This window comes from Pongo pygmaeus, chromosome 9 (genome assembly GCF_028885625.2).
Source record: "Pongo pygmaeus isolate AG05252 chromosome 9, NHGRI_mPonPyg2-v2.0_pri, whole genome shotgun sequence".
Lineage (NCBI taxonomy): Eukaryota > Metazoa > Chordata > Mammalia > Primates > Hominidae > Pongo > Pongo pygmaeus.
Window position 1 is genome coordinate 19,024,726 of NC_072382.2, and position 21,727 is coordinate 19,046,452.

The following is a 21,727-nucleotide window of genomic DNA, read 5'->3' on the forward strand; positions in this document are numbered from 1 at the left end:
CCATTCCTAAGGCACAGCATTTTTTAGATTAGCATGTGTTTTTCAGTTCTCTTCACATCAATTTATGGAAATACAGAATTTTATTACTATAAAAAATATTGGCCGGGGGTGGTGGCTCACATCTGCAATCCCAGCACTTTGGGAGGCCAAGGCAGGTGGACCACAAGGTCAGGAGATTGAGACCATCCTGGCCAACATAGTGAAACCCTGTCTCTACTAAAAATACAAAAAGTAGCTGGGCATGGTGGCGCCTGCCTTTAACCAGCTACTCGGGAGGCTGAGGCAGGAGAATCGCTTGAACCAGGGAGTTGGAGGTTGCAAAAGCCAAGATCACACCACGGCACTCCAGCTTGGCAATAGAGTGAGACTCCATCTAAAAAAAAAAAAAAAAAAAAAAAAAAATATTATCTTTGATGGAAGCAGCAGAGGGATTTCAGGACATTACAGGAGAGAGGAGGCTGCTGAGGCTTATCCAGGGATAAGTCTGAGATTTTGCTTAAAGAAAGGGTTCCAGGCCAGGTGCGATGGCTCACACCCGTAATCCCAACACTTTGGGAGGCCAAGGAAGATCACTTGAGGTCAGGAGTTTGAGACCAGCCTGGGCAACACAGTGAGACCTTGCCTCCACTAAAAATAAAAAAAATTATCCAGGCGTGTGGTGCATGCCTGTAGTCCCAGCTACCCAGGAGGCTGAAGTGGGAGGGAGTCCAGGAATTCAAAGCTGTAGTGAGCCATGATCGCACCACTGTACTCCAGGCTGGCTGACAGAGGAGACCCTGTCTCAAAAAAAAAAAAAAAAAAAAACCTGGGGTGGGGGCAGGAGGGGTTCAGTGCTCAACCTAAGTTTGAAAATCATGGAGCTGATGAAAACCCTCATCTCACAGATGAAGAAACCGGTTGCTTAGAGACTTGATGGGCTTGTCCGTGTTCATGGGGCCAATGAAGAACACAGCCACACCGTGAACAGCATCTTGCACTAGGCCTGGGAGATTTTGCTATTTACTAACTCCAGCAGCGACGTAATAAACAGAAGACACTGATATTTGTCCAAAAAAAAGATAATGACAAAATAGAATTGTTTAAAGAATGTTTTTAACATTTCTCTTAAGGGGAAAAAAAGACAGAAAACAAGTTTATAAGAATAAAGTGCTAATGTTTGAGTTTTTTTTTAAAGAAACAAGTGGTTTTTAAGATACCCTTCTGCCACAATAAAAAGCAATTAATGTAATTTTAAATTTTAAAACTAAAAAAGATACTTACTCTTCCCTGTTCAACACATTTGGTCAACATAATGATGGCATATACATTTTTCTCCCAAACCATACGCCAAAAATCTTTCAAAGTGTTCGGTAAAGGTCCTTGTGTGGCAATAAAATCTTTCTTGGAGTGGTAGCCCTAAAAATGGGAAACAGCACATAGTCAACCTCAAAGAAACAGAAAGAAGCAAAGCACACTGAAGATTTCATCAAAACAGTCCGGTGCTGTGAGACCATCCCCCAACTTACAGGCATGTAGTTGGCATTGATGTAGTCATCCGTTGAATGGGTCTGGACCGAAAGTTTGACACGGGAAATATCATCTGTGACATTAAAAGAAAAAAGGTCCCCATTATAAGCAAATGTTTTAGTAAAGTTGGATGCAAAACAGAAAAAAAAATGAAATTCAAAATGGCAAAACTGGGACTTGTGTCTTTGAAGATGCACAGTGTGGCATTTCATATAGACCACCTCATTTAATCCTCATGGTCACTCTATATGACCATGGCACAGAGAAGTCACATGATCACCAGAGCAGAGCTAATGAGTGGCAGGGCCAGGATTTGAACCTGCAGCCTGACACCAGGACCCAAGATCTTAACCACACCAGACGCCTTCTCACATAAAATGAACCTGTTACTATTAGCATCCTCAGGTGTCTACCATGAGGGAATATGCTAAAAAATTTTATTTACTCCTCAAAACCACCCTACAAGCCACTGCCCTGTTTCACAGATGAGGAAACTGAGGGTTACAGAGATTACGTGACTTCTCCAAGTCCATATATCTGGTGAGGGGCAGTCAAAATTCAAATCTAGTGCCCCTTCCACTAGGACGGGGTAGGTCCCTAGGTTAACCGTTCTACTCTGCCTCTATTCTCATATAAACAAGTTGTTATAAAAACAGAGTACCAAGTTCAAGTATAAATTGAATGTATAAGAGTAGGAGGGTCTAAAACACAGAATTATATGTTTTATAAATATTATTGTCATCTCAAAAGCATACACACTTAAGCATGCCCAACTTAGATGAAATAATAACCTTAGAACTGCAAGTGTCAGGCTGAGCCAGAAGCAGCACCACCTCAGTTTCCCTGTCTCTCATTGTACTACCTCACCCTCCTCTGGACAAAACAACATAACAATGCTAAGTCTCCTACTGATCTGAGTCTCAGCCTAAAGGCTTCCCAATAAGAACAATACCCAAACACCCACTTCCCAGCTCCCACTCCAGATCTGAGAATCTCCACAGACATTCACAAAAAGGGGCCGATAATCCCAAATTACCCCTACAAGGGCAATACCCCCAGCCTAGTTTTAAAAGCATTTCCCTCAGAACATGGGCCAATATTCCTTGTCAAGTACAAGGAAATAAATGGAGAGAAAGAACCCAAGAACTAGAAAATGCTGAATTTAAAAAGAACTTAATGTTTTAGTCCAGGAATGAAAAACACGGCTTCAAATAAAGATGATGATGTCCTGATGTAAAAATTATCTGCAAAGTCTATCAATTTCAGCTCCATCAGAACATGGCTACGATCAACTTATGCTCCTCTCTGTGCCCTAATTCCCACCCAAAAGAGAGATTACAAGGGACTTTCAATGGAGAAGTATTTACATTTCATCTAATGGTTTGATGTAATAAATAATTCTTATTTTAAACTCAATTTGCTGTTATCCTGTTGACTAAGATGCAGACATTGTTAATTCTCAAAAACAGGAAATGAGCTAAATATAAGTCATACTTAGCTGTGGAATTCACTCAGCCCATGTGTCTGGACACAGAAAGTGTGACTCCCCATCTCCCTCTGCTCGCTTTCATTCCAGAATTATAGAATTGAAATAAATAGTTGTGAGACAGAGGGGTTAAGAACACAGACTCTGGCCTTTTCCCTTACTGAGACAGACAGACCTAGTACAAAGCCTAGTTTTCCCATCACTACCTGTGTGACCTTGGAAAGATCACCTAACCACTCTGTGCATTTTCCTCATCTGCAAAACAAATATTCTACTACCTACTTCATAAGGCTGTTGTGAGGATTAAAGAGAATGCACTTAAATATAGTGCTTAGCACATAGTAGGTGAATAATGGATGGTTGTGGAAGTAGGTGACTAATGAATGGTTGTGGAAGTGGTTACTTAGGATCACTGATTCCCTCCCTCTACAGTTAGAGATGTGATGGCCACTGATGGAAAACAGAGAAGATGCTGTGGATAAAATAACTTACAGGGCAGAACATTATTATAGCGATTCTTTCCTCTATTCTCAGCCAGTTCTGCTGCATATTTAGGTTGACTAATTCCAACAAGCTTCAGATCCTGAAAACAAAACAAATGAGGTGTTCATTTATTTAGTCTTCAAATATTATTCATATTTAGCATAGCATATGACAGTGAAACCAGCCCAACAGTCCCATAGACAAGCTGTTTTTGAATAAACACAGAAATTTACCCTTCTGCTATTAAAGCCTGAAACTTGTATTTGTTTTATCCGAGTTCCTTTCTCAGGAAAGGACCTTCAGGGAGTATCAAAGAACTAAAACTAGTCAGATCACTGCACCAGATGCCTCCTTGCCCCTTCCCTAGTTCCTGTTTTTTTTTTTGTTTTTTTTTTTTGAGACAGAGTCTCACTCTGTCGCCCAGGATGGAGTGCAGTGGCGCGGTCTCCTGCCTCAGCCTCCTGAGTAGCTGGGACTACAGGCGCCCACCACCACGCCTGGCTAATTTTTTATATTTTTAGTAGAGACGGGATTTCACCATGTTAGCCAGGATGGTCTCGATCTCCTGACCTCGTGATCCACCCACCTTGGCCTCCCAAAGTGCTGGGATTACATGCGTGAGCCACCACGCCCAGCCCCTAGTTCCTGTTTTCTTACACATTGTTACATTTCTTTCCTGCTGTATAAACCCCTGGTTTTAGTCAGTCAGGGAGGTGGATTTGAGATTCAGCTCCCATCTCCTTGGCTGCAGCACCCGATTAAAGCTTTCTTCCCCGGCAATATTTGTCATCTCAGTGATTGGCTTTCTGTAAAGGTGAGGAGCAGGACCTAGACCAAACCCGTGGTGTTTTGGTAACAAAAGAACAAAGTGGAAATGTAGAGGTGATATGGGTTAAACCGTGCCCCAAAAAGATATGTTGGATTTCTCACCCCCAATACCTATGAGTGGGATCTTATTTAGAAACAGGCTCTTTACAAGCCCGCACTGCCAAGACAATCCTAAGCCAAAAGAACAAAGCTGGAGGCATCACGCTACCTGACTTCAAACTATACTACAAGGCTACAGTAACCAAAACAGCATGGCACTGGTACCAAAACAGAGATATAGACCAATGGAACAGAACAGAGTCCTCAGAAATAATACCACACATCTACAACCATCTGATCTTTGACAAACCTGACAAAAACAAGCAATGGGGAAAGGATTCCCTATTTAATAAATGGTGCTGGGAAAACTGGCTAGCCATATGTAGAAAGCTGAAACTGACAAAAATTAATTCAAGATGAATTAAAGACTTAAATGTCAGACCTAAAACCATAAAAACCCTAGAAGAAAACCTAGGCAATACTATTCAGGACATAGGCATGGGCAAGGACTTCACGTCTAAAACACCAAAAGCAATGGCAACAAAAGCCAACATTGACAAATGGGATCTAATTAAACTAAAGAGTTTCTGCACAGCAAAAGAAACTACCATCAGAGTGAAGAGGCAACCTACAGAATGGGAGAACACTTTTGCAATCTACCCATCTGACAAAGGGCTAATATCCAGAAACTACAAAGAACTTAAACAAATTTACAAGAAAAAATCAAACAACCCCATCAAAAAGTGGGCAAAGTATATGAACAGACACTTCTCAAAAGAAGACATTTATGCAGCCAAAAGACACATGAAAAAATGCTCATCATCACTGGCCGTCAGAGAAATGCAAATCAAAACCACAATGAGACACCATCTCACACCAGTTAGAATGGCGATCATTAAAAAGTCAGGAAACAACAGGTGCTGGAGAGGATGTGGAGAAATAGGAACACTTTTACACTGTTGGTGGGACTGGAAACTAGTTCAACCACTGTGGAAGTCAGTGTGGCGATTCCTCAGGGATCTAGAACTAGAAATACCATTTGATCCAGCCATCCCATTATTGGGTATATACCCAAAGGATTATAAATCATGCTGCTATAAAGACACATGCACACGTATGTGTATTGGGGCACTATTCACAATAGCAAAGACTTCGAACCAACCCAAATGCCCATCAATGATAGACTGGATTAAGAAAATGTGGCACATATACACCATGGAATGCTATGCAGCCATAAAAAGGATGAGTTCAGGTCCTTTGTAGGGACATGGATGAAGCTGGAAACCATCATTCTCAGCAAACTATCGCAAGGACAGAAAACCAAACACTGCATGTTCTTACTCACAGGTGGGAATTGAACAATGAGAACACTTGGACACAGGAAAGGGAACATCACACACCGGGGCCTGTCGTGGGGTGGGGGGAGGGATAGCATTAGGAGATATACTTAATGTACATGATGAGTTAATGGGTGCAGCACACCAACATGGCATATGTATACATATGTAACAAGCCTGCATGTTGTGCTCATGTATCCTAGAACTTAAAGTATAAAAAAAAAAGGCTCTTTACAGATGTAAACAAATTAAAATGAGGTCATACTAGATTAGAGTGGGCCCTGAATCCCATATGACTGTTATAGGAGGAAAAGAGACAAAGAGACATAGACACATGAGGGGAGATGGCCATGTGAACACAGAGGCAGACATGAGAGTGTTGCTGCCACAAAACCAAGGGACGTCTGGGGCTCCCAGAAGCTGCAGAGGTGAGGAAGGGCGCTGCCCAGCGGTTTAGGAGGGAGTGTGGCCCTGCCCACACCTTAATTTGGGACTTGTGGCCTCTAGACAGTAAATTTCTGTTGTTTTCAGCCTCCCAGTTTGTGGTGCTTTTTTATGGCAGCCTAGGGAACTAATACAAAGGTTAGAATATAGGAAAAAGGATAACCCTTGCCTTCAAGCAGTTGCCACCTGGAGGAGAGGTGTACTGTACACAGAAAAAACTAACATTACAACAAGGCAGCATTAAAGAAATGCTGAATATTGGTAATAAGCAACAGCGGAAACAAGGCAGTCTGAGCACAAAGAACTCAAGTCCTCCTAATGGGATCCCAGAAAGCCCATGGAGGAAGCAGCATGTGCACTGTGCTGAGTGCTGAGCAGGATTTCAAGAGAGCAAAGGCAGAGATGCTGGACAGGGCAGCACAGGAGGACGAGTGTGCATGGTCACTCTGAGCAGAGCTAGTTCCTGGGCTGGTTGGAGCACAGCATGGGGAACTGAAAGGCAGACACTGGCCAAGAAAGTCCTTGTGCAGGGCTTCATGTGAGCCTCACAAGCCATCCTAGGCCACACTGCCATCAAGCCCCAGACCTCTACATGCCCATTTGGTTTCTTTCCAGCTCATACAGTTTCCTACGTATTGTGGCTAACAGTTCCCTGACTTGAATTCCTAGTTTCTGTTAACACTTTTCTAACTTTCAGGAAAAACAAGCCAATTTCTAAGGAAAGTGGCTGTGCTTCAGTCAGGAGTAGTCCGAGGTAGACATCCAGGACAGTATGACGCAACGGGTTTGGAGCGCAACAACCGCGTGCGTTATATAGCCATTTAATGTAACCTGTTTGTGTGAGTTCACACCTGGCTTTGAGTGTGTGAGTAATATATTGTCTGTGAGTAATATAACTGCACTGCTGACTCTGTAGAAGAGAGAATAAAGCCATGTCCCAACTGCCTACAGTCCCTCGAGTGTTCTTTCAGCTACCTGCCACCCGTCCACCAACTCCCCTCAGATCCCAGCCTGGGTTGGAACCTGACACAATTAAAAACACAGTATTTACAGCAACGTACTTCGTATTCCTCTGCGAACCCACAGTTGGAGTCAGCTTGCTGCTTCTTGAAGTAGGCCTCAAAATTCTCCACTCTGATTAACTTAGATCTAAGAAAACAAAACTTATCAGGATTTTTTACATTCAGTGAAGTCCATATTCAATAGAAAAGTACAAGTTATTAAAAAAATAAAGAGATTACTCACTTTTTAGGTCTTGATGATAGAAAGGGAAAGAAAAAAATAAACAATTAGAAAGACTCATTCATACTCTAGAGATGATAGTAAACAATCTTCCCAAAACAACAAAACCTAGGGTACAATTTGGCAAGAGGGGGTCAGAGTACTATGATTCACAAAACACTAAAATATGAATCAGGAAATCTGATTTCTAGACCCACTTTGTAACTAATTGGTTTTGTGACTTTAAGTAAGTTCTTCTCTCCCCTGGATCTTGATAACCTATTTGACATTTTTTAATCAAGAAATCCGTATTTATTGGTAGAAGAGTAGAACATGACAAGGAAGCTAGCTTCAGGAGACTAATGAAACATAGATTCCTTGCAGAAAACAGAGCTAGCAAAAACTTCCAGATGGTCATGGTCAAAACGTGCCAATCAGGAAAAATGACAGCAAGTTCCATCAAAAATTATTTATAGATAGTCACTGAACAGATTGGAGGATTTAAAATACAGCTCATAATTTGAGAGACTTACTTAATTTGAGAAAAGGACACTTCATTATTCTTTGCATCTTTCCTGTTTTAAGAGAAAAGAGACCCATTAGACAAAAAAGGATTCCTTCCTGTGCTTTTCCCTTGCGTATCCGGAGTTGATGTCATCTATGAAATAAAGGTGTTACACCTTTTCCTCAGGCATTAGTTCACAGCTGACACCAAATCCTGCCCCCTAATACTAAACTTAATGACCCAAGCTGCAAATGCTAATTACAAATTTGTGAAGTTATTTTCTTTTGTACTATCTAAAAGAATGAAAAAAATCATATCCAAGTCACTTTTAAGAACTTCCTTGCAAATATATAGCAGTGGCATTACTTTAATGTAAAGCAAGACTTGTTATTTCACACTTTGTTTTTGAGAAAGCTTTTCTGATAAATGAATGCAATAAACCAAAAAACATATCAGATCTGGAACTGGCAAGTTGGTGAGGCATCCACACACTCCTGTACTGTTGACTCAACTCTGCATTGGTATTTAAGAAAAACTTTCTGTAAGGTAATTTGGCAGTATGTATCAAAACTGAAAGCATGCATACCCACTGACCCAGCACTTGCCTAGCTTGGAATTTAGCCTAAGGAAATAATCGTGAATGTGTCCAAAGATTTAGGCACAAGGATAAGTAACTGTGGCCAAGAAAAAAAAAATGGAAACACCTAGGAAATTGGTTAACTAGATCATGGTACTTCCATACAGTTGAATACTCTGTAGCCACTTAAAATGATGATGAAATGAGCCAGGCATGGTGACTGATGCCTGTAATCCCAGCACTTTAGGAGGCCGAGGCAGGTGGATCACCTGAGGTCAGGAGTTTAAGACCAGCCAACATGGCGAAACTCCATCTCTACTAAAAATACAAAAAAAATAGCCAGGTGTGGTGGCGCGCACCTGTAATCCCAGCTACTTGGGAGGCTGAGGCAGGAGAATCGCTTGAACCCAGGAGGCAGAGGTTGCAGGGACCCGAGACCACGCCATTGCACTACAGCCTGGGCAACAAGAACGAAACTCTGTCTCAAAAAAAAAAAAAAAAAAAAAAATGATGATGAAATGAAGCTGCCAACAATGTCTAAACTGAATAAAGCAGGCTAGATACTAACATGTAACATGATTCCATGTGTGTGCACACATTTGTGTGTGAGTTTGGTCGCATCAAAATGTTCAGACTAGTTTTGTGTGGGTTCTGCGACTGCAGATTTCCTATTTATTTTTGCTCTTCTTTTCTATACTTTTTGCCATAAGCATGTATTACTCTTATTTTTAACAAGAAACAATAAAACTGTTTTATCCAGCCACTGACTGATCCATTTCCTCCCCCAAAATCAGAACCTAATCTGGCCAGGCACGGGGGCTCACGCCTGTGATCCCAACACTTCAGGAGGCTGAGGCAGGGGGATCCCTTGAGGTCAGGAGTTTGAGACCAGCCTGGCCAACATGGTGAAACTCCGTCTCTACTAAAAATACAAAAATTAGCTGGGTGTGGTGGCAGTGCCTGTAATCCCAGCTACTCAAGAGGCTGAGGCAGCAGAATCACTTGAACCAGGAGGCAGAGGTTGCAGTGAGCTGAGATCATGCTACTGTACTCTAGCCTGGGGGACAGAGCCAAACGCCATCTCAAAAAAAAAAAAAAGAAAAACAGAACCTAATCTAAAAGCTGGAGCATGAGCTCTGCCTGTCACTCCAACAGGGCAGGGTGGCAGCACAAGGAACCGGCCTGGGCTGCATCAGGACCCGTAGGGCAGGATGGAGATTCCCTGGTTGGCAGCACCTTACAGCAAAGTAATCCCAACTAACACACACAGGCTTCACACACTACACAGACAAGAGGGCGTGCCATGAAGTGCAAGGACCAGGTTCAAGTTCTATTTCCACACTTGCTGACTCAGCTTCCGCATCCTTGGAAGGGACTTACTGGACCTGCCTCGCAGAGCCTCATGCATGAGATAATTCATGGAAAGCACAGATGCAGGCACACGGTGAGCACTCAAAACAGGGCTGCTACTTTTACCATTTAATGACCTCACAGGGTAGTTGTACAGATAAAATAATAATAATAGCATATAAGGCACAAGACACTGAGAAGTGCCTTATTTATTCAGTCCTCCTCAGCTTCACAAGTTAGGCACAATGATTATCCTCCTATCATAGATGAGTACATTAAGGCTAAGCTTCCTAAACAGCTGGTCAAAGACAGAGCTGGTGTTCAAACTTAGCTACCTCTGGAATGAAATCTCTTAACATCATAATACTATGAAACTGACTTGTAAACAAGAACATATCATTTGAAAGTAGCATCCCACACTGTGGCGTCTATCAGTGGCCTGATGTGACACCTGGGAGCACATTAACATTACCCAGCTGGGGGCGCAGAGGAAATAGGACTGGCCAAATGCAGAACACTATGGGTGAAGGGAATATGGCGCTCATCACATCATTCCTTCCAATTCTGTCAATGTTTGAAATGTTTCTTAATAGAAAGCTTCCTTAAATACCAGAGTATTATTATTAGCATAAGCAATATCACCTCTTCTTTCTCCAGAAGATGAAGCCTCCCACAGTCACAATAACCAGGGCACCAAAGATACAGCCAAAAACCGCTCCACAGATGACACCTGAGAAAAGTCCAAATGGGAGACACTTCAAGAGGTGTTCATGCAGACCACACAATGTGCTAAAAACTGGCCTGGGACCCTAACACCAGACAGTTAAAGTGTGTATGCCATACACACACACATGCATGCACACACACAGGCACACACACACACAAGGGAGTTAAATAGCTTTGAATCTAAAACTAGTCTATGCATGCAGAAGCCAGATTCCTGTTCCCAACCCACTACTACCTGGATGGTCTTGAGAAAGTTACTGTTCCTCTCCAGGTCTCAGTCTCCTCAACTGCAAATTTAGGGAACTGGGCTGGATTTTCAGAGATTTTTCCTGCCACCTCTGATGTTTTGAGACTAGCACCCACGTATGAGCAGAGGTACCTACAGCAGCATCCATGCTCAGGTGACAGGAAACACATTTGTTTACTGGGGAAGGATGTGGGGACTCCCTAAACTTTGCTTCTGGGGCAGGCATTCTTTCCTGCGCCCAATAACCACCAACTAGGAAAGAAAAGCAGACAAACTAACAAACCAGTCAGTCCATTCGCCTCTGGCTTGAAGGTAGGGGATGAACCCCTCTTGGATCCCTGAAGCTCCTGTATCACTTAGGTCTATGTGATAAAGGGTAGAAGCACTTGACAAGGGTCCAAGACCAGAATTTCAGGCCTGCCTCTAAAGCCACCGTGTAACCCTGAGCAAGTTACTTCCCCTCTCTGGGCCTTAAAAGTCTCACTTCCAAAAAGCGGGCAGATTGGAAGAAGGTGGAAGAAGGCTTGCGGCCAGGAGTTCAAGACCAGCCTGGGCGACATAGCAAGACCCCATCTCTACAAAAAATTAGCCAGGCATGGTGGTGAGCACCTGTGGTCCCACCTGGGAGGCTGAGGCAGGAGGATCCCTTGAGCCCAGGAATTCAAAGTTACAGTGAGCTATGATCATGCCACTGTACTCCTGGGCAACAGAGCAACACTCTGTCTCAAAAATAAAATAAATAGGCTGGACATGGTGGCTCACGCCTATAATCCCAGCACTTTGGGAAGCCGAGGTGGGCAGATCACCTGAGGTCAGGAGTTCGAGACCAGCCTGGCCAACAGAGCAAAACCCCATCACTACTAAAAATACAAAAATTAGCTGGGCGTGGTAGCAGGCACCTGTAATCCCAGCTACTCCCGGAAGGCAGAGGTTGCAGTGAGCAGAGATCGCGCCACTGCACTCCAGCCTGGGTGACAGAGCGAGACTCTGTCTTAAAAAAAAACCATAAAATAAAATAAATAAACAAATCAATAAACATAATTAAAATTATGAAGTAAAATAAACAGAGGATTGAACAAGACAATTTACGTGGCTTCCTCTGATTCTACTATTTAAGGATTCAATGCACTGTGTCAAACTGTGCACCTGGCATATGGGCCCACAAGTGACCACACATAGATAAGGGGAGTCAATAATCTTTGCAGATTGGAAGAACAACTGGCACTTAGAGAAGGGAGAGTGTGGGGTCCAGGCTGTGGGACCTCTGAGGAGGAAGCCCAGTGAGCCCGGTGACCCAGTGACATCTCAACCTCTGCGAGGGGAGAGCTGGGCACACAAACCCTCCTGAAGGTCTGAGGGAGGCATGTACACAGCTGGCCTTCTATGGACACGTGGAGCAAAACGCCACTGAACCGGTGCCAGGACTGTTGTCTTCTCCCTACCTGGATCCTGGGGCAAGGAAACGGCATCTGAGTAGCGACTGAAGGACACATAGCTCTCAGCCCCATCGATGAGCCCCTTGTTTTGAGGGTGGAAGGTAATGTTGGTGAAGCCAGCCACACAAGCCCTGTGGGATAACAAAGAGCAAAAAGAGGTCCCTGAGATGTGTCTGACCACAGGCATGTAGAGCTTTATGCTCATGAGGCTCAGCCCCCAAAGAGTAAGAACCAGAAGACATTACCGGTAGGAGCCCAGAGGTTCCAGCTTCCCATTGTAATAACCAAGCGTGGTTGACTCATTCCCAACATCAATTTCATATTTCAAAACTTCAGACAAGCTCTGAGAACGTCCCTTTTCTTCTGTTCTTATGAGGTATGTCACATAAGTATCTGAGGCTCCCTTTTTGAAATCCTCATACGTGTATTTCAGGACATCTGCAGAAGGGTGACCAGCTAAGAAAGGTACACAGAAGGAGAATCATAAGAAAGTGATGGCAGAGAGATTTCTTCTCCTGCGTATCTACATGGTGGTGATGCTGAGTGATAGTGATACCAGCAACCATCTCTCAAGTATCTCTCTGTGCCAGGTTTGACTTACATTGAATTCTAAGGGTTTCACCTACAGTAACTCACTTCATCCCCATGAATCCCATCACATAAGCTTATTGTCTCCATTTTACAGACAAGAAAACAAAGGTACAAAAGGCTAAAAGGACCAGGCACAAGGTCACACCGCCTATGAGGTAGAGTTGGGTTCCCAATCCAGGGCATCAGGCTCAGAGCCCAAGGTTTCATCTAATCACAGGCCAGCACTGGTCAGTCTGGCTGCTATGCAACATGGCCTTCCTCAATGGGACTTGCTGACAAGCATCACAGCAAAATGACTAAGAGCTGGAAACAGACCCAAAATTAAAAGATAAAAAGAGAGAGAGATTTCAACCTCACTTTTTGAAATTTTGCCACAGGTTATGGCACCAGCAAATTTCTATCCTCCCAGATCCCCAACCCCGACAGTGTGTTTGGTCTCCATCCTCCTCGAGGACATGAGGACAGCACCACAGTAGGAGAGTGGGCAGAGGAAACACTGCATTATTTATGCATAAAGAATCTCCCAGACCAGGCACAGAGGCTCATGCCTGTAGTCTAGTCCCAGCACTTTGGAAGGCCAAGGTGGGAGGATTACTTGAGTCCAGGAGTTCAAGACCAGCCTGGGCAACATGGTGAGACCTTGTCTCTAAAAGAAAGAAAGAGGGAAGGGGAAAGGAAGGAGAAGGGGAGAAGGGGAGGAGGAGGAGGGGGGACAGGGAGGAGGAGAGGGGGAGGAGAGGAGGGGGAGAAAGGAACTCCCACAACAAAACTCGGGGGGAGGGGGAGGAGGAAGAGGGAGAGGGAGAGGAGAGGTGAACGCGCGGGGTGGGGGAGGAGAGGGAGGAGGGAACCCCCACAACAAAACTTGGGCCTTTAAATCTAGGCCTTATGCAAGCACTCAAACACAGCTACCAAAGAGACTCTCGAATTATTCCTTTCCTACCACAAAAGAATGTAACAGAGCCCTTTAAGGAAAAGCAGCCTTTAATCCACCTCTTCTCTCAGCTAAGGAGATACTCTGCAAATTCCCACTAGCAAATGCAAATCTTTTTCTATTTTCTTTCAAAGGAAAGTCATCCTCTGAGGATGGCATGTGTGTACGTGTGTAGAGTGAGAGAGAGAGACAGAGTTGGTTAAAACTAATATTCTACCACCTAAAAGGCCCAGTGAGGTAAAAGAGAAGAAAAACCTAGATCACAGATCAGCAAGTTATGGGCCACAAACCAAATCTACCTGCCATGGTAAATAACATCTAGTGGGAATGGTCCCACTCATTCCTTCTGTATCTTCTGTGACTGCTTGCACACTACAATGGCAGAGTCAAATGCTTGCAACAGACTCTATACCACCTGCAAAGCTTAAAATATTGGCAATCTGGCCCTTTCCAGAAAGTTTGTCAACCATCAGGCAAATACCTCACCCTTCTTCTCTGAGTACACAGCATGGGCTGCAGTGAGAAGACAGGCGTTTGTCTGCATTACTCACATGCCTCAGTGGGCACAGAGAAAGCTCTGGTCACTGCATCACTCACAGGCTGTTTAACCCATGGAGGCCTCTCCTTACCTTCCCCGGTGGTGAGAATGACAGCATAGGCTTTGATGGGTCCGTGGCTGGCTTCAAATCCACTGAACTTGACCTTTACTGAATTGTGACTGACAGATGTAATATTAGGGGATCCATCTGGAGGAGGGGGATCTAAAATAAAACAAAACAAAACATGATCACCCAATATTGAAAACCAAAGCAACACATTAGGTAGAGAACATGCTTCAGCGACCTCCTCAAGATCTTACCCTGGAAGCTACATTCTGGGCTCGTGCAAAGCAGCAAATCCAGAAGCAAAAGGCAGGGAAGGAAACTGGTGAGGAGCAGAGACGGCAGATCCTGGGAAACCCACCTAGCTCAAAATGACCCCTTCAGGGCATCCAGCCAAATCCCCAGGGCAGGCATCCAGCAGCCTTGTTTGGTTTTGCTATTGTTGTTTTGAACAATACATGCTTTTATTTTTTAACAGATTGATTGAAATATAATTAGAATACAACCAAGGAGATGAAAGACTTGTAGAGTGAAAACCACAAAACATTGATAAAATAAAGAAGACACAAATACACAAATACATGCAAAGACATCCCATGTTCATCGATTGGAAGACTTCACATTGTTGGAAGACTTGACACTACTCAAAGCGATCTATAAATTCAATGCTCCATCAAAATCCCAATGGCAATTTTTACAGAATATAAAAAAAAAAAAATCCTAAAGTTCATATGGAACAATCAAAGACCAGGAATAGCCAAAGTAGTGTTGAGAAAGAATAAAGCTGGAGGCCTCACACTTCCTGATTTCAAGATATATTTAGTCAAAGCTACAGTAATTAAAACAGTATATTAAAGGCATAAAGACAGACATCAACCCATAGAACAGGATACTGAGCCCAGAATTAAGCTCTCACATATACAGTCAACTTATCTTCAACAAGGATGTCAAGAAGACACAATGGGGAAAAGACAGCCTCTTCAACAAATGGTGCTGGGAAAACTGTGTATCCATGAGCAAAATAATAAAACTGGACCCCTATCTTACACCAGACACAAAAATAAACTCTGAATAGATTCAAGCCTTAAACATTAAACCTAAAGCTGTACACTGTAAAATTTGTTTAAAAAAAAAAAAAAAAAAACACATTGGGGAAGAGCTTCTTGACATAGTATTTACAATGGTTGCTTGGATACCACAAAAAAAGCACAGCAACAAAAGCAAAAATTGACAAGCAAGATTAAATCAAACTGAAAAGGTTTTGCACAGTAAAAGAAACCATCATTAGAGTAAGAAGCTAGTATCCTTGCATGAGGAAGCTAACCTACCCTTGTCCTCTCCCCTGGTCCCATATGACTCAAGATGAGCCGGGTTCATTATCCTGAGATCTGGGGTGGAAGAAGGAGAGTGAGAAAGAGACTGTGGTGGAACTCTAAGGTGTGGCCTTGGGAGCTGCACAATGACACCACATGGACTTGGCTTGGCCCCAGGATCAGCTGGTCAGCTGAGAGCAAAGACGGAGCAAATGTCCAAGGAGAAGAATCACAGATGAGGTGGGAGAGAACACACTTTCTGCTGAGACCTGGCCACAGCACTATTCCGTGTTCTTCATAAACAGTCCCCACATTTTTCCCAGAGTTGGTCTAAAATACCACCTACAGAAACCCAACAGATCCTCTTCCCAGAAACCAGAAAAGCCCCCACAGGACCCTCCATGTATGGCCTCCATGATTCTGCACACCCCCACTTTCCACGCCAGGGTATGGAGCCACTCTCTGAACTAACACAAAAAAAAGAACACAATGAATTAAAGATGATCCACTCCACACACTCTCTCTCTACCTAAATTCCTCTCACACATACAGTTTGGGTTATTGTCATTTTTTTTTTATATTTTTTAAAAATAAATGAGATGGGATCTCGCTATGCTGCCCAGGCTGATTTCAAACTCCTGGGCTCAAGCAATCCTCCCACCTCAGCCTCCCAAAGTGCTAGGATTACAGGCATAAGCCATCACGCCCAGCCTGTTCTCATTATTATATATATTCAAGATTCAAGGAAACAGAAATCTGAACTCCAAAACAACCACAACATAATTGTCTAAACCTGCGCTGATACAGCAACCCCCTAGCCACGTGCGGCTGCCAAGCCCCTGAGAGGTGACCAGTTTGCATTCAGATGTGCTACAAGCACACAATACAGACTAGATATCAAAGACTTAGTACAAAAGAAGACGTAAAATAACTCATTAATACTTTACAGAAATTACGTGTTAAAATAATACTTTTAATATACTAAGTTAAGTAAAATGCTATTAATACCAATTTCGGCTATTCCTTTTTACTTTTTTTTCAGTGTGGCTCCTAGAAAACTTTAAATTATACCTGAGGCTCACATTGCACATCTAGTGGATGGTCCTGCTCTAAACTACGAGCTTCAGCAACCTCGCAAGTACCCGGCAGCAGTGCTCGCTGGGAGGTGGCATTCCCATGTTAATAGTCAACTGCTAGCACAGGCTCCTACATTTCCCACCAGCTCTATGCCCTGTAGCTGGCCAGAGAAGGTCAGTCCCCAGGTCCTTGCCACAAAACTGGCAGCAGCATGCTAGCTAATCCACCACCAGACCTGGAAATCCTCTCCCTCTCAATGCTCTTCTCAGTCCTATGCTCCAGGGGCCCTGTCGCCCCTATTCACCATAGTATCCCTCACCATAGCACACAGTAAGACACCAACAGATGTGGGCTAAAAGACGACCAGGCGCAGTGGCTCACGTGGGTAATCCCAACACTTTAGGAGGCCAAGGCGGGTGGATCACTTGAGGTCAGGAGTTCAAGACCAGCCTGGCCAACATGGTGAAACCCCATCTCTGAATACAAAAATTAGCCAGGCGTGGTGACATGTGTCTGTAGTCCCAGCTACTCAGGAGGCTGAGGCACCAGAATCACTTGAACCCAGGAAGCAGAGGTTGCAGTGAGCTGAGATCACGTCACTGCACTCCAGCCTGGGTGACAAGAGCAAGACTCCATCTCAAAAAAATATAAAAGAAAACATGGCAGTGAGGCAATGAGTTATGCTGTAAAGAAAAGGAGACTTTTAGAATGTAAAAAATGAGCCCCTCTTACTCTGCTTTTTTAGATTGATTTCTATGGAATGAGAAACCAGTCTATGCCAGTAAAAGCAAATATTTTAGGGGAAATAAAAAAACAAAAACAGATTTCTAGTCCACACGTGCAGACCCACTGTGGGTCAGCCGCTCCAAGAGTGATCACAGTGCCAACTGACCAGTCCCTGCCTTGTAGCCCACCTGTGATGCCAGTGGTGCAGGTGTTCTGGGTGGAGGCTGCCATCTTTCCACAGGACACAGTGGTGATGCTGATGTTGTACGAGGTAGAAAAATTCAAATACGTGACTTCCGTTCTATACTCAGTGCCATTCTCAGAGGAGCAGCCCTCCAGGTGGGTCGCATTGACCCAGGCTCCACTGCTGACCTCCAGCTCGAAGCCTGCATTGGCACCAGGAGGGCAGGTCCATTTGAGAACCAGGGCTGGCTCTTTGGGGACCACTTCACAGTCGAAGGAGGCCACGGATGCAGGATCTGCAAAGCAAGCACAGCACAGCATGAGATTCCAGGACTTTTGCCTTTGCAAACATGGAAATAGGGAGCAGCAGAATCCTGGGGATGAGAAGGTGGGTGGGTGATGTGGTGGAAGAGGCAGGGGCTGACCCTGAATTGGGCAACACCAAACTGTGTGACCTTGGGTCAGTCACCCAACTGCTCTGAGCCTCAGCTGCAGGACTCTTTGAAGAGTAAATTGAACAATGATGTCAGGCACCAAGAAAGATGCCTGGAAGAGACCAGGGCTCCGTGAGAGTCAGCCGTATCATCCTGTGAGAAGTAGCAACTTCCTCACTTGCACCATCTCATCATGAGGACCCCTTTTTTTTCTGAGACGTAGTCTTGCTCTGTCGCCCAGGCTGGAGTGCAATAGTGCGATCTCAGCTCACCGCAACGTCCACCTCCCGGGTTCAAACGATTCTCCTGTGTCAGCCTCCCAAGTCGCTGGGACTAGAGGCACGCACCACCACACCCAGTTGATTTTTGTATTTTTAGTAGACATGGGGTTTCACCATGTTAGCCAGGATGGTCTCGATCTTTTGACCTCCTGATCCACCCACCTTGGACTCCCAAAGTGCTGGGATTACAGGTGTGAGCCACCAGGCCCAGCCAAGGCCCCCTTGATGATCCTTCTGAGACAGGTGAGGCCCATACTGTCCCATCTGCAGATAAATCCACAGAGGCTCAGAGAGGTTAAGTAATTGGCTGATGATGACGTGGCAGGTGATGAAGCCAAAACTAGATCCCAGGTTTTCTAAGTCTAAGTTCAAGACACTCTCTACTCACATAACATACTGCATCATCAATGGTAAATGGCATCAGTTTCCGCATCTTCAAAATAGAGTGTTATTTGTCTCTATCTGAGGGCCAATAGATTTTTACTGAGGACTAACATCAAACTGATGTAAATAGAAAACTCCATATTACAAATGGAGGACAGTATTATCATTAATTGAATGTCACAGAATTTTAGAGCAGGAGAAGCTCTACCAAGGCACCTAGTGCAACTCCCACATTCGCCACCCAGGGCCTGGAAAGGTAACCTGAACACTGCACCCACTTTTACAGCTCCTGTTCTACCCACACCCAGTCATAAATGCTCAGATAGTTTTTATCTTGCTATAGGCTACAAATAACTATAGCTAAGATAAATATCAGCAATGAAAGGCACCCAAATATCAAAGATGGGTGTCTAGACCAGGTGGGATGGAGCAGAGGTGACCCAAAGCTGCAGGGATTTCTGTGGCCACCCCACTCACCACTGAAAAGCCAGAGGCCATCAAGGCTGGAGCTCCTATACTACCAGGGAGGCTGATCCCATGAGACAAACACTTCCAAATCAGCCTGAACATATCTGAATGGCCTGGGCCAAAAAGGGAAGAGGTAGGAGCGAGAAGAGCAGAAAATGAGTAGTGCACGGGTGCTGAGTGATAAAGGTGCCACAGTCAGCACTGTGAGCAGAAGTGTCCACCACTGTCTGCAAAGCCTTCCCTGGGCTGACCTGAAAGCATCCTCAATTACACAGAGGGCTCTTCTCTTTATCACACATTTTGAGTTGTGAGACAGGTGAGGATCAAGAAGGATGCAAAGGCTGGGCTTCATTTCAACAATAACCTTTCCATCTTCTCCAGCACAAAAGACAAACCAATGCCAGACATCATCCACATCCTGGCTCAGCCCCACTCAGGCCTCACCTCCCACCTATACCCTCCTGTTCCTGCAGGTCCACTCCTCCCACCCTTGCCTCCTGCTCTTCCTCCAGCCTCCAGACACGGTGGTGATGCTGCACAGGCTCCTCCGCACAGGCCTCTGCCTGTAATGCTCTCATGCCCTGATATCCACGTGGCTGGCTCCTTCCCTTCATTCAGATCTCTGCTCAAAAGTCACCTTGTCATTGAGGCCTTTCCTGAGCACTCTAGATAAACATCCCACTTCCTCCTTCGAAAAGTTCTAAGAAGGCAAGGACTTGACTGGCATACGGTATATGCTCAATAAATATTTATTGAATACAGAAATGATGAGGGCATCGAGACAGCACCGATAAGCTAACAGGATGCCTCGGAAAGCTCAATGTCCATCACTGCACAGAACACAAAACCAAACAAACTACAGAGTGGGAGGCCTGACCTGCAAGGTCAGCACCACTCAGGGAGGAGTCCAACAGGCAGTTGGGGCTACACTCACCTGTACAGAATGACTTCCGGCCAGGTTCCAGTGACTTGATCCCATCCCCTACTTGTGCAAAGATCTCCACTGTGTATGATGAGCCAGGTATTAATTCAGTGACTGTAGCATCAGTAATTCCAGTGTCCGTGACTACTTGTGTTGCGTTGCTGGAATTTCCAACCTTCTCAATAAGAAGGCAGTAGGAGTACGTGGGAGAGGCGTCATCAAAGTTCTGCCAACTTAAAGTTGCTGCTGTGGTGTTGGTACTTACATCAATGTTGGACACATTGCTGGGCCCTTGATTTTTAAAAAAAGGCAATTCATGTAAAAGCACAGATTAAGTAGCCAGGACTATTTACTATATCCAAAAATAGCCTGGCTCATTTTAGAAAGAATGAATAAAGCTAGTATTTGCTGGCTCAAAAGATGGAAAACTTCCCAAAAACTCATCAAGAAAATAATTATACAGATTAGATCTCAAAAGAAGTTTAATTTAGGCTTCTTTTAATACTTCAAGTTTATTTCAAATATATTTTTAACATTTAATTTCTAATCTGTTTTTTAAATCTAATAGATGGAGAAAAATATACTAAAAACATATTACAAACTAACATCTTTACCATGTATTTAATTCAAATATTCGCAAAACACCTCCCTAACTGTTGCAGGCAAAGCTCCTCATCTGGGCAGTATCTTCCAACACCAACATGACAAGGTGACCCTTCTCTACTCTGTATTCTCAAGGAATGACTAGAACAGTTTCAGTCTCCATTCCCAAGGAATCATTTCTTCCTTTTAATGACAATTCTAAGTTCACATAGCTTGAAGAACAGTGCCCCATGGGGACAGCAGAACCGTTGCTGAGACCAATGTTTTCAACTTCAGCAATTTCAGAGTCAACCTGGATCCCAGAAGCACACTGGCCATCATTTAACCAGTGCCTCCTCCAAGAGACAGTTAGAGAGGCTGTTCCTTAGAAGGGCATCCTAAGAGACTTACGTGTGTACTGTGCAGTGGAGTTGGGGTCCCCCCAGACGTGGTCCACTTCTGGAGAGATGGTGATGTTATATAAGGTGCCCGGGATCAGGCCCTGGAGAGTGACCGCTTTGTCATACGTGCTTGTGTGGTTACAGCCATGCTTGGATGCTATGACTAAATGGTAAACATACTCGGAAGCACCGTCTGGGCTCTTCCACTCCAGCCGCATCTCCGTGGTGGTGACGCAGACCACGTGGACGTCAAACACTGCACTGGGAACTGCTCAGAAGAAAGGAAGGAGAAGGGAAAACTGTTACTGACTATCATGACGCCCAGCTTCCTCTCCAAGTGCTGAGGAGAGGACCTGCTCTTTTGCCATTACGCTTTCTAATGAGTTCACAAAAGGCACACTCCACAATCGAGCTGAGAAATGCACACACTCAGTGCTCTCAAGAATTTCAGCTCTTCTGCGACGCACATGAACTTCCCAGTTTATCTTACCAGTTCTCCAGTTTTTTGTTGTTGTCTTAAAAATGAGCCCTTAGGCTGGGTGCAATGGCTCATGCCTGTAATCCCAACATTTTGGGAAGCCGAGATGGATCACTTGAGGTCAGAGGATCGAGACCAGCCTGGCCAACATGGTGAAAACCCATCT

General features: G+C 44.3%; 1 protein-coding gene across 2 annotated transcripts in view; it reads right to left on the bottom strand.

The window, feature by feature from the left end:
- The window catches only part of PTPRJ (protein tyrosine phosphatase receptor type J), a 190,410-nt gene that overhangs the window by 13,375 nt on the left and 155,308 nt on the right, over positions 1–21,727 (bottom strand). For both annotated transcript variants that reach the window (XM_063671818.1, XM_063671817.1), the window contains 12 exons: positions 21,094–21,351; positions 20,113–20,391; positions 17,617–17,907; positions 14,340–14,471; positions 12,431–12,641; positions 12,192–12,316; positions 10,419–10,506; positions 7,878–7,919; positions 7,185–7,272; positions 3,485–3,575; positions 1,506–1,579; positions 1,261–1,395 (listed from right to left, as the gene is read on the bottom strand). In XM_063671818.1, coding sequence (XP_063527888.1) covers positions 1,261–1,395; positions 1,506–1,579; positions 3,485–3,575; positions 7,185–7,272; positions 7,878–7,919; positions 10,419–10,506; positions 12,192–12,316; positions 12,431–12,641; positions 14,340–14,471; positions 17,617–17,907; positions 20,113–20,391; positions 21,094–21,351 — 1,814 coding nt within the window. The remainder of the gene's footprint in view (positions 1–1,260; positions 1,396–1,505; positions 1,580–3,484; positions 3,576–7,184; positions 7,273–7,877; positions 7,920–10,418; positions 10,507–12,191; positions 12,317–12,430; positions 12,642–14,339; positions 14,472–17,616; positions 17,908–20,112; positions 20,392–21,093; positions 21,352–21,727) is intronic.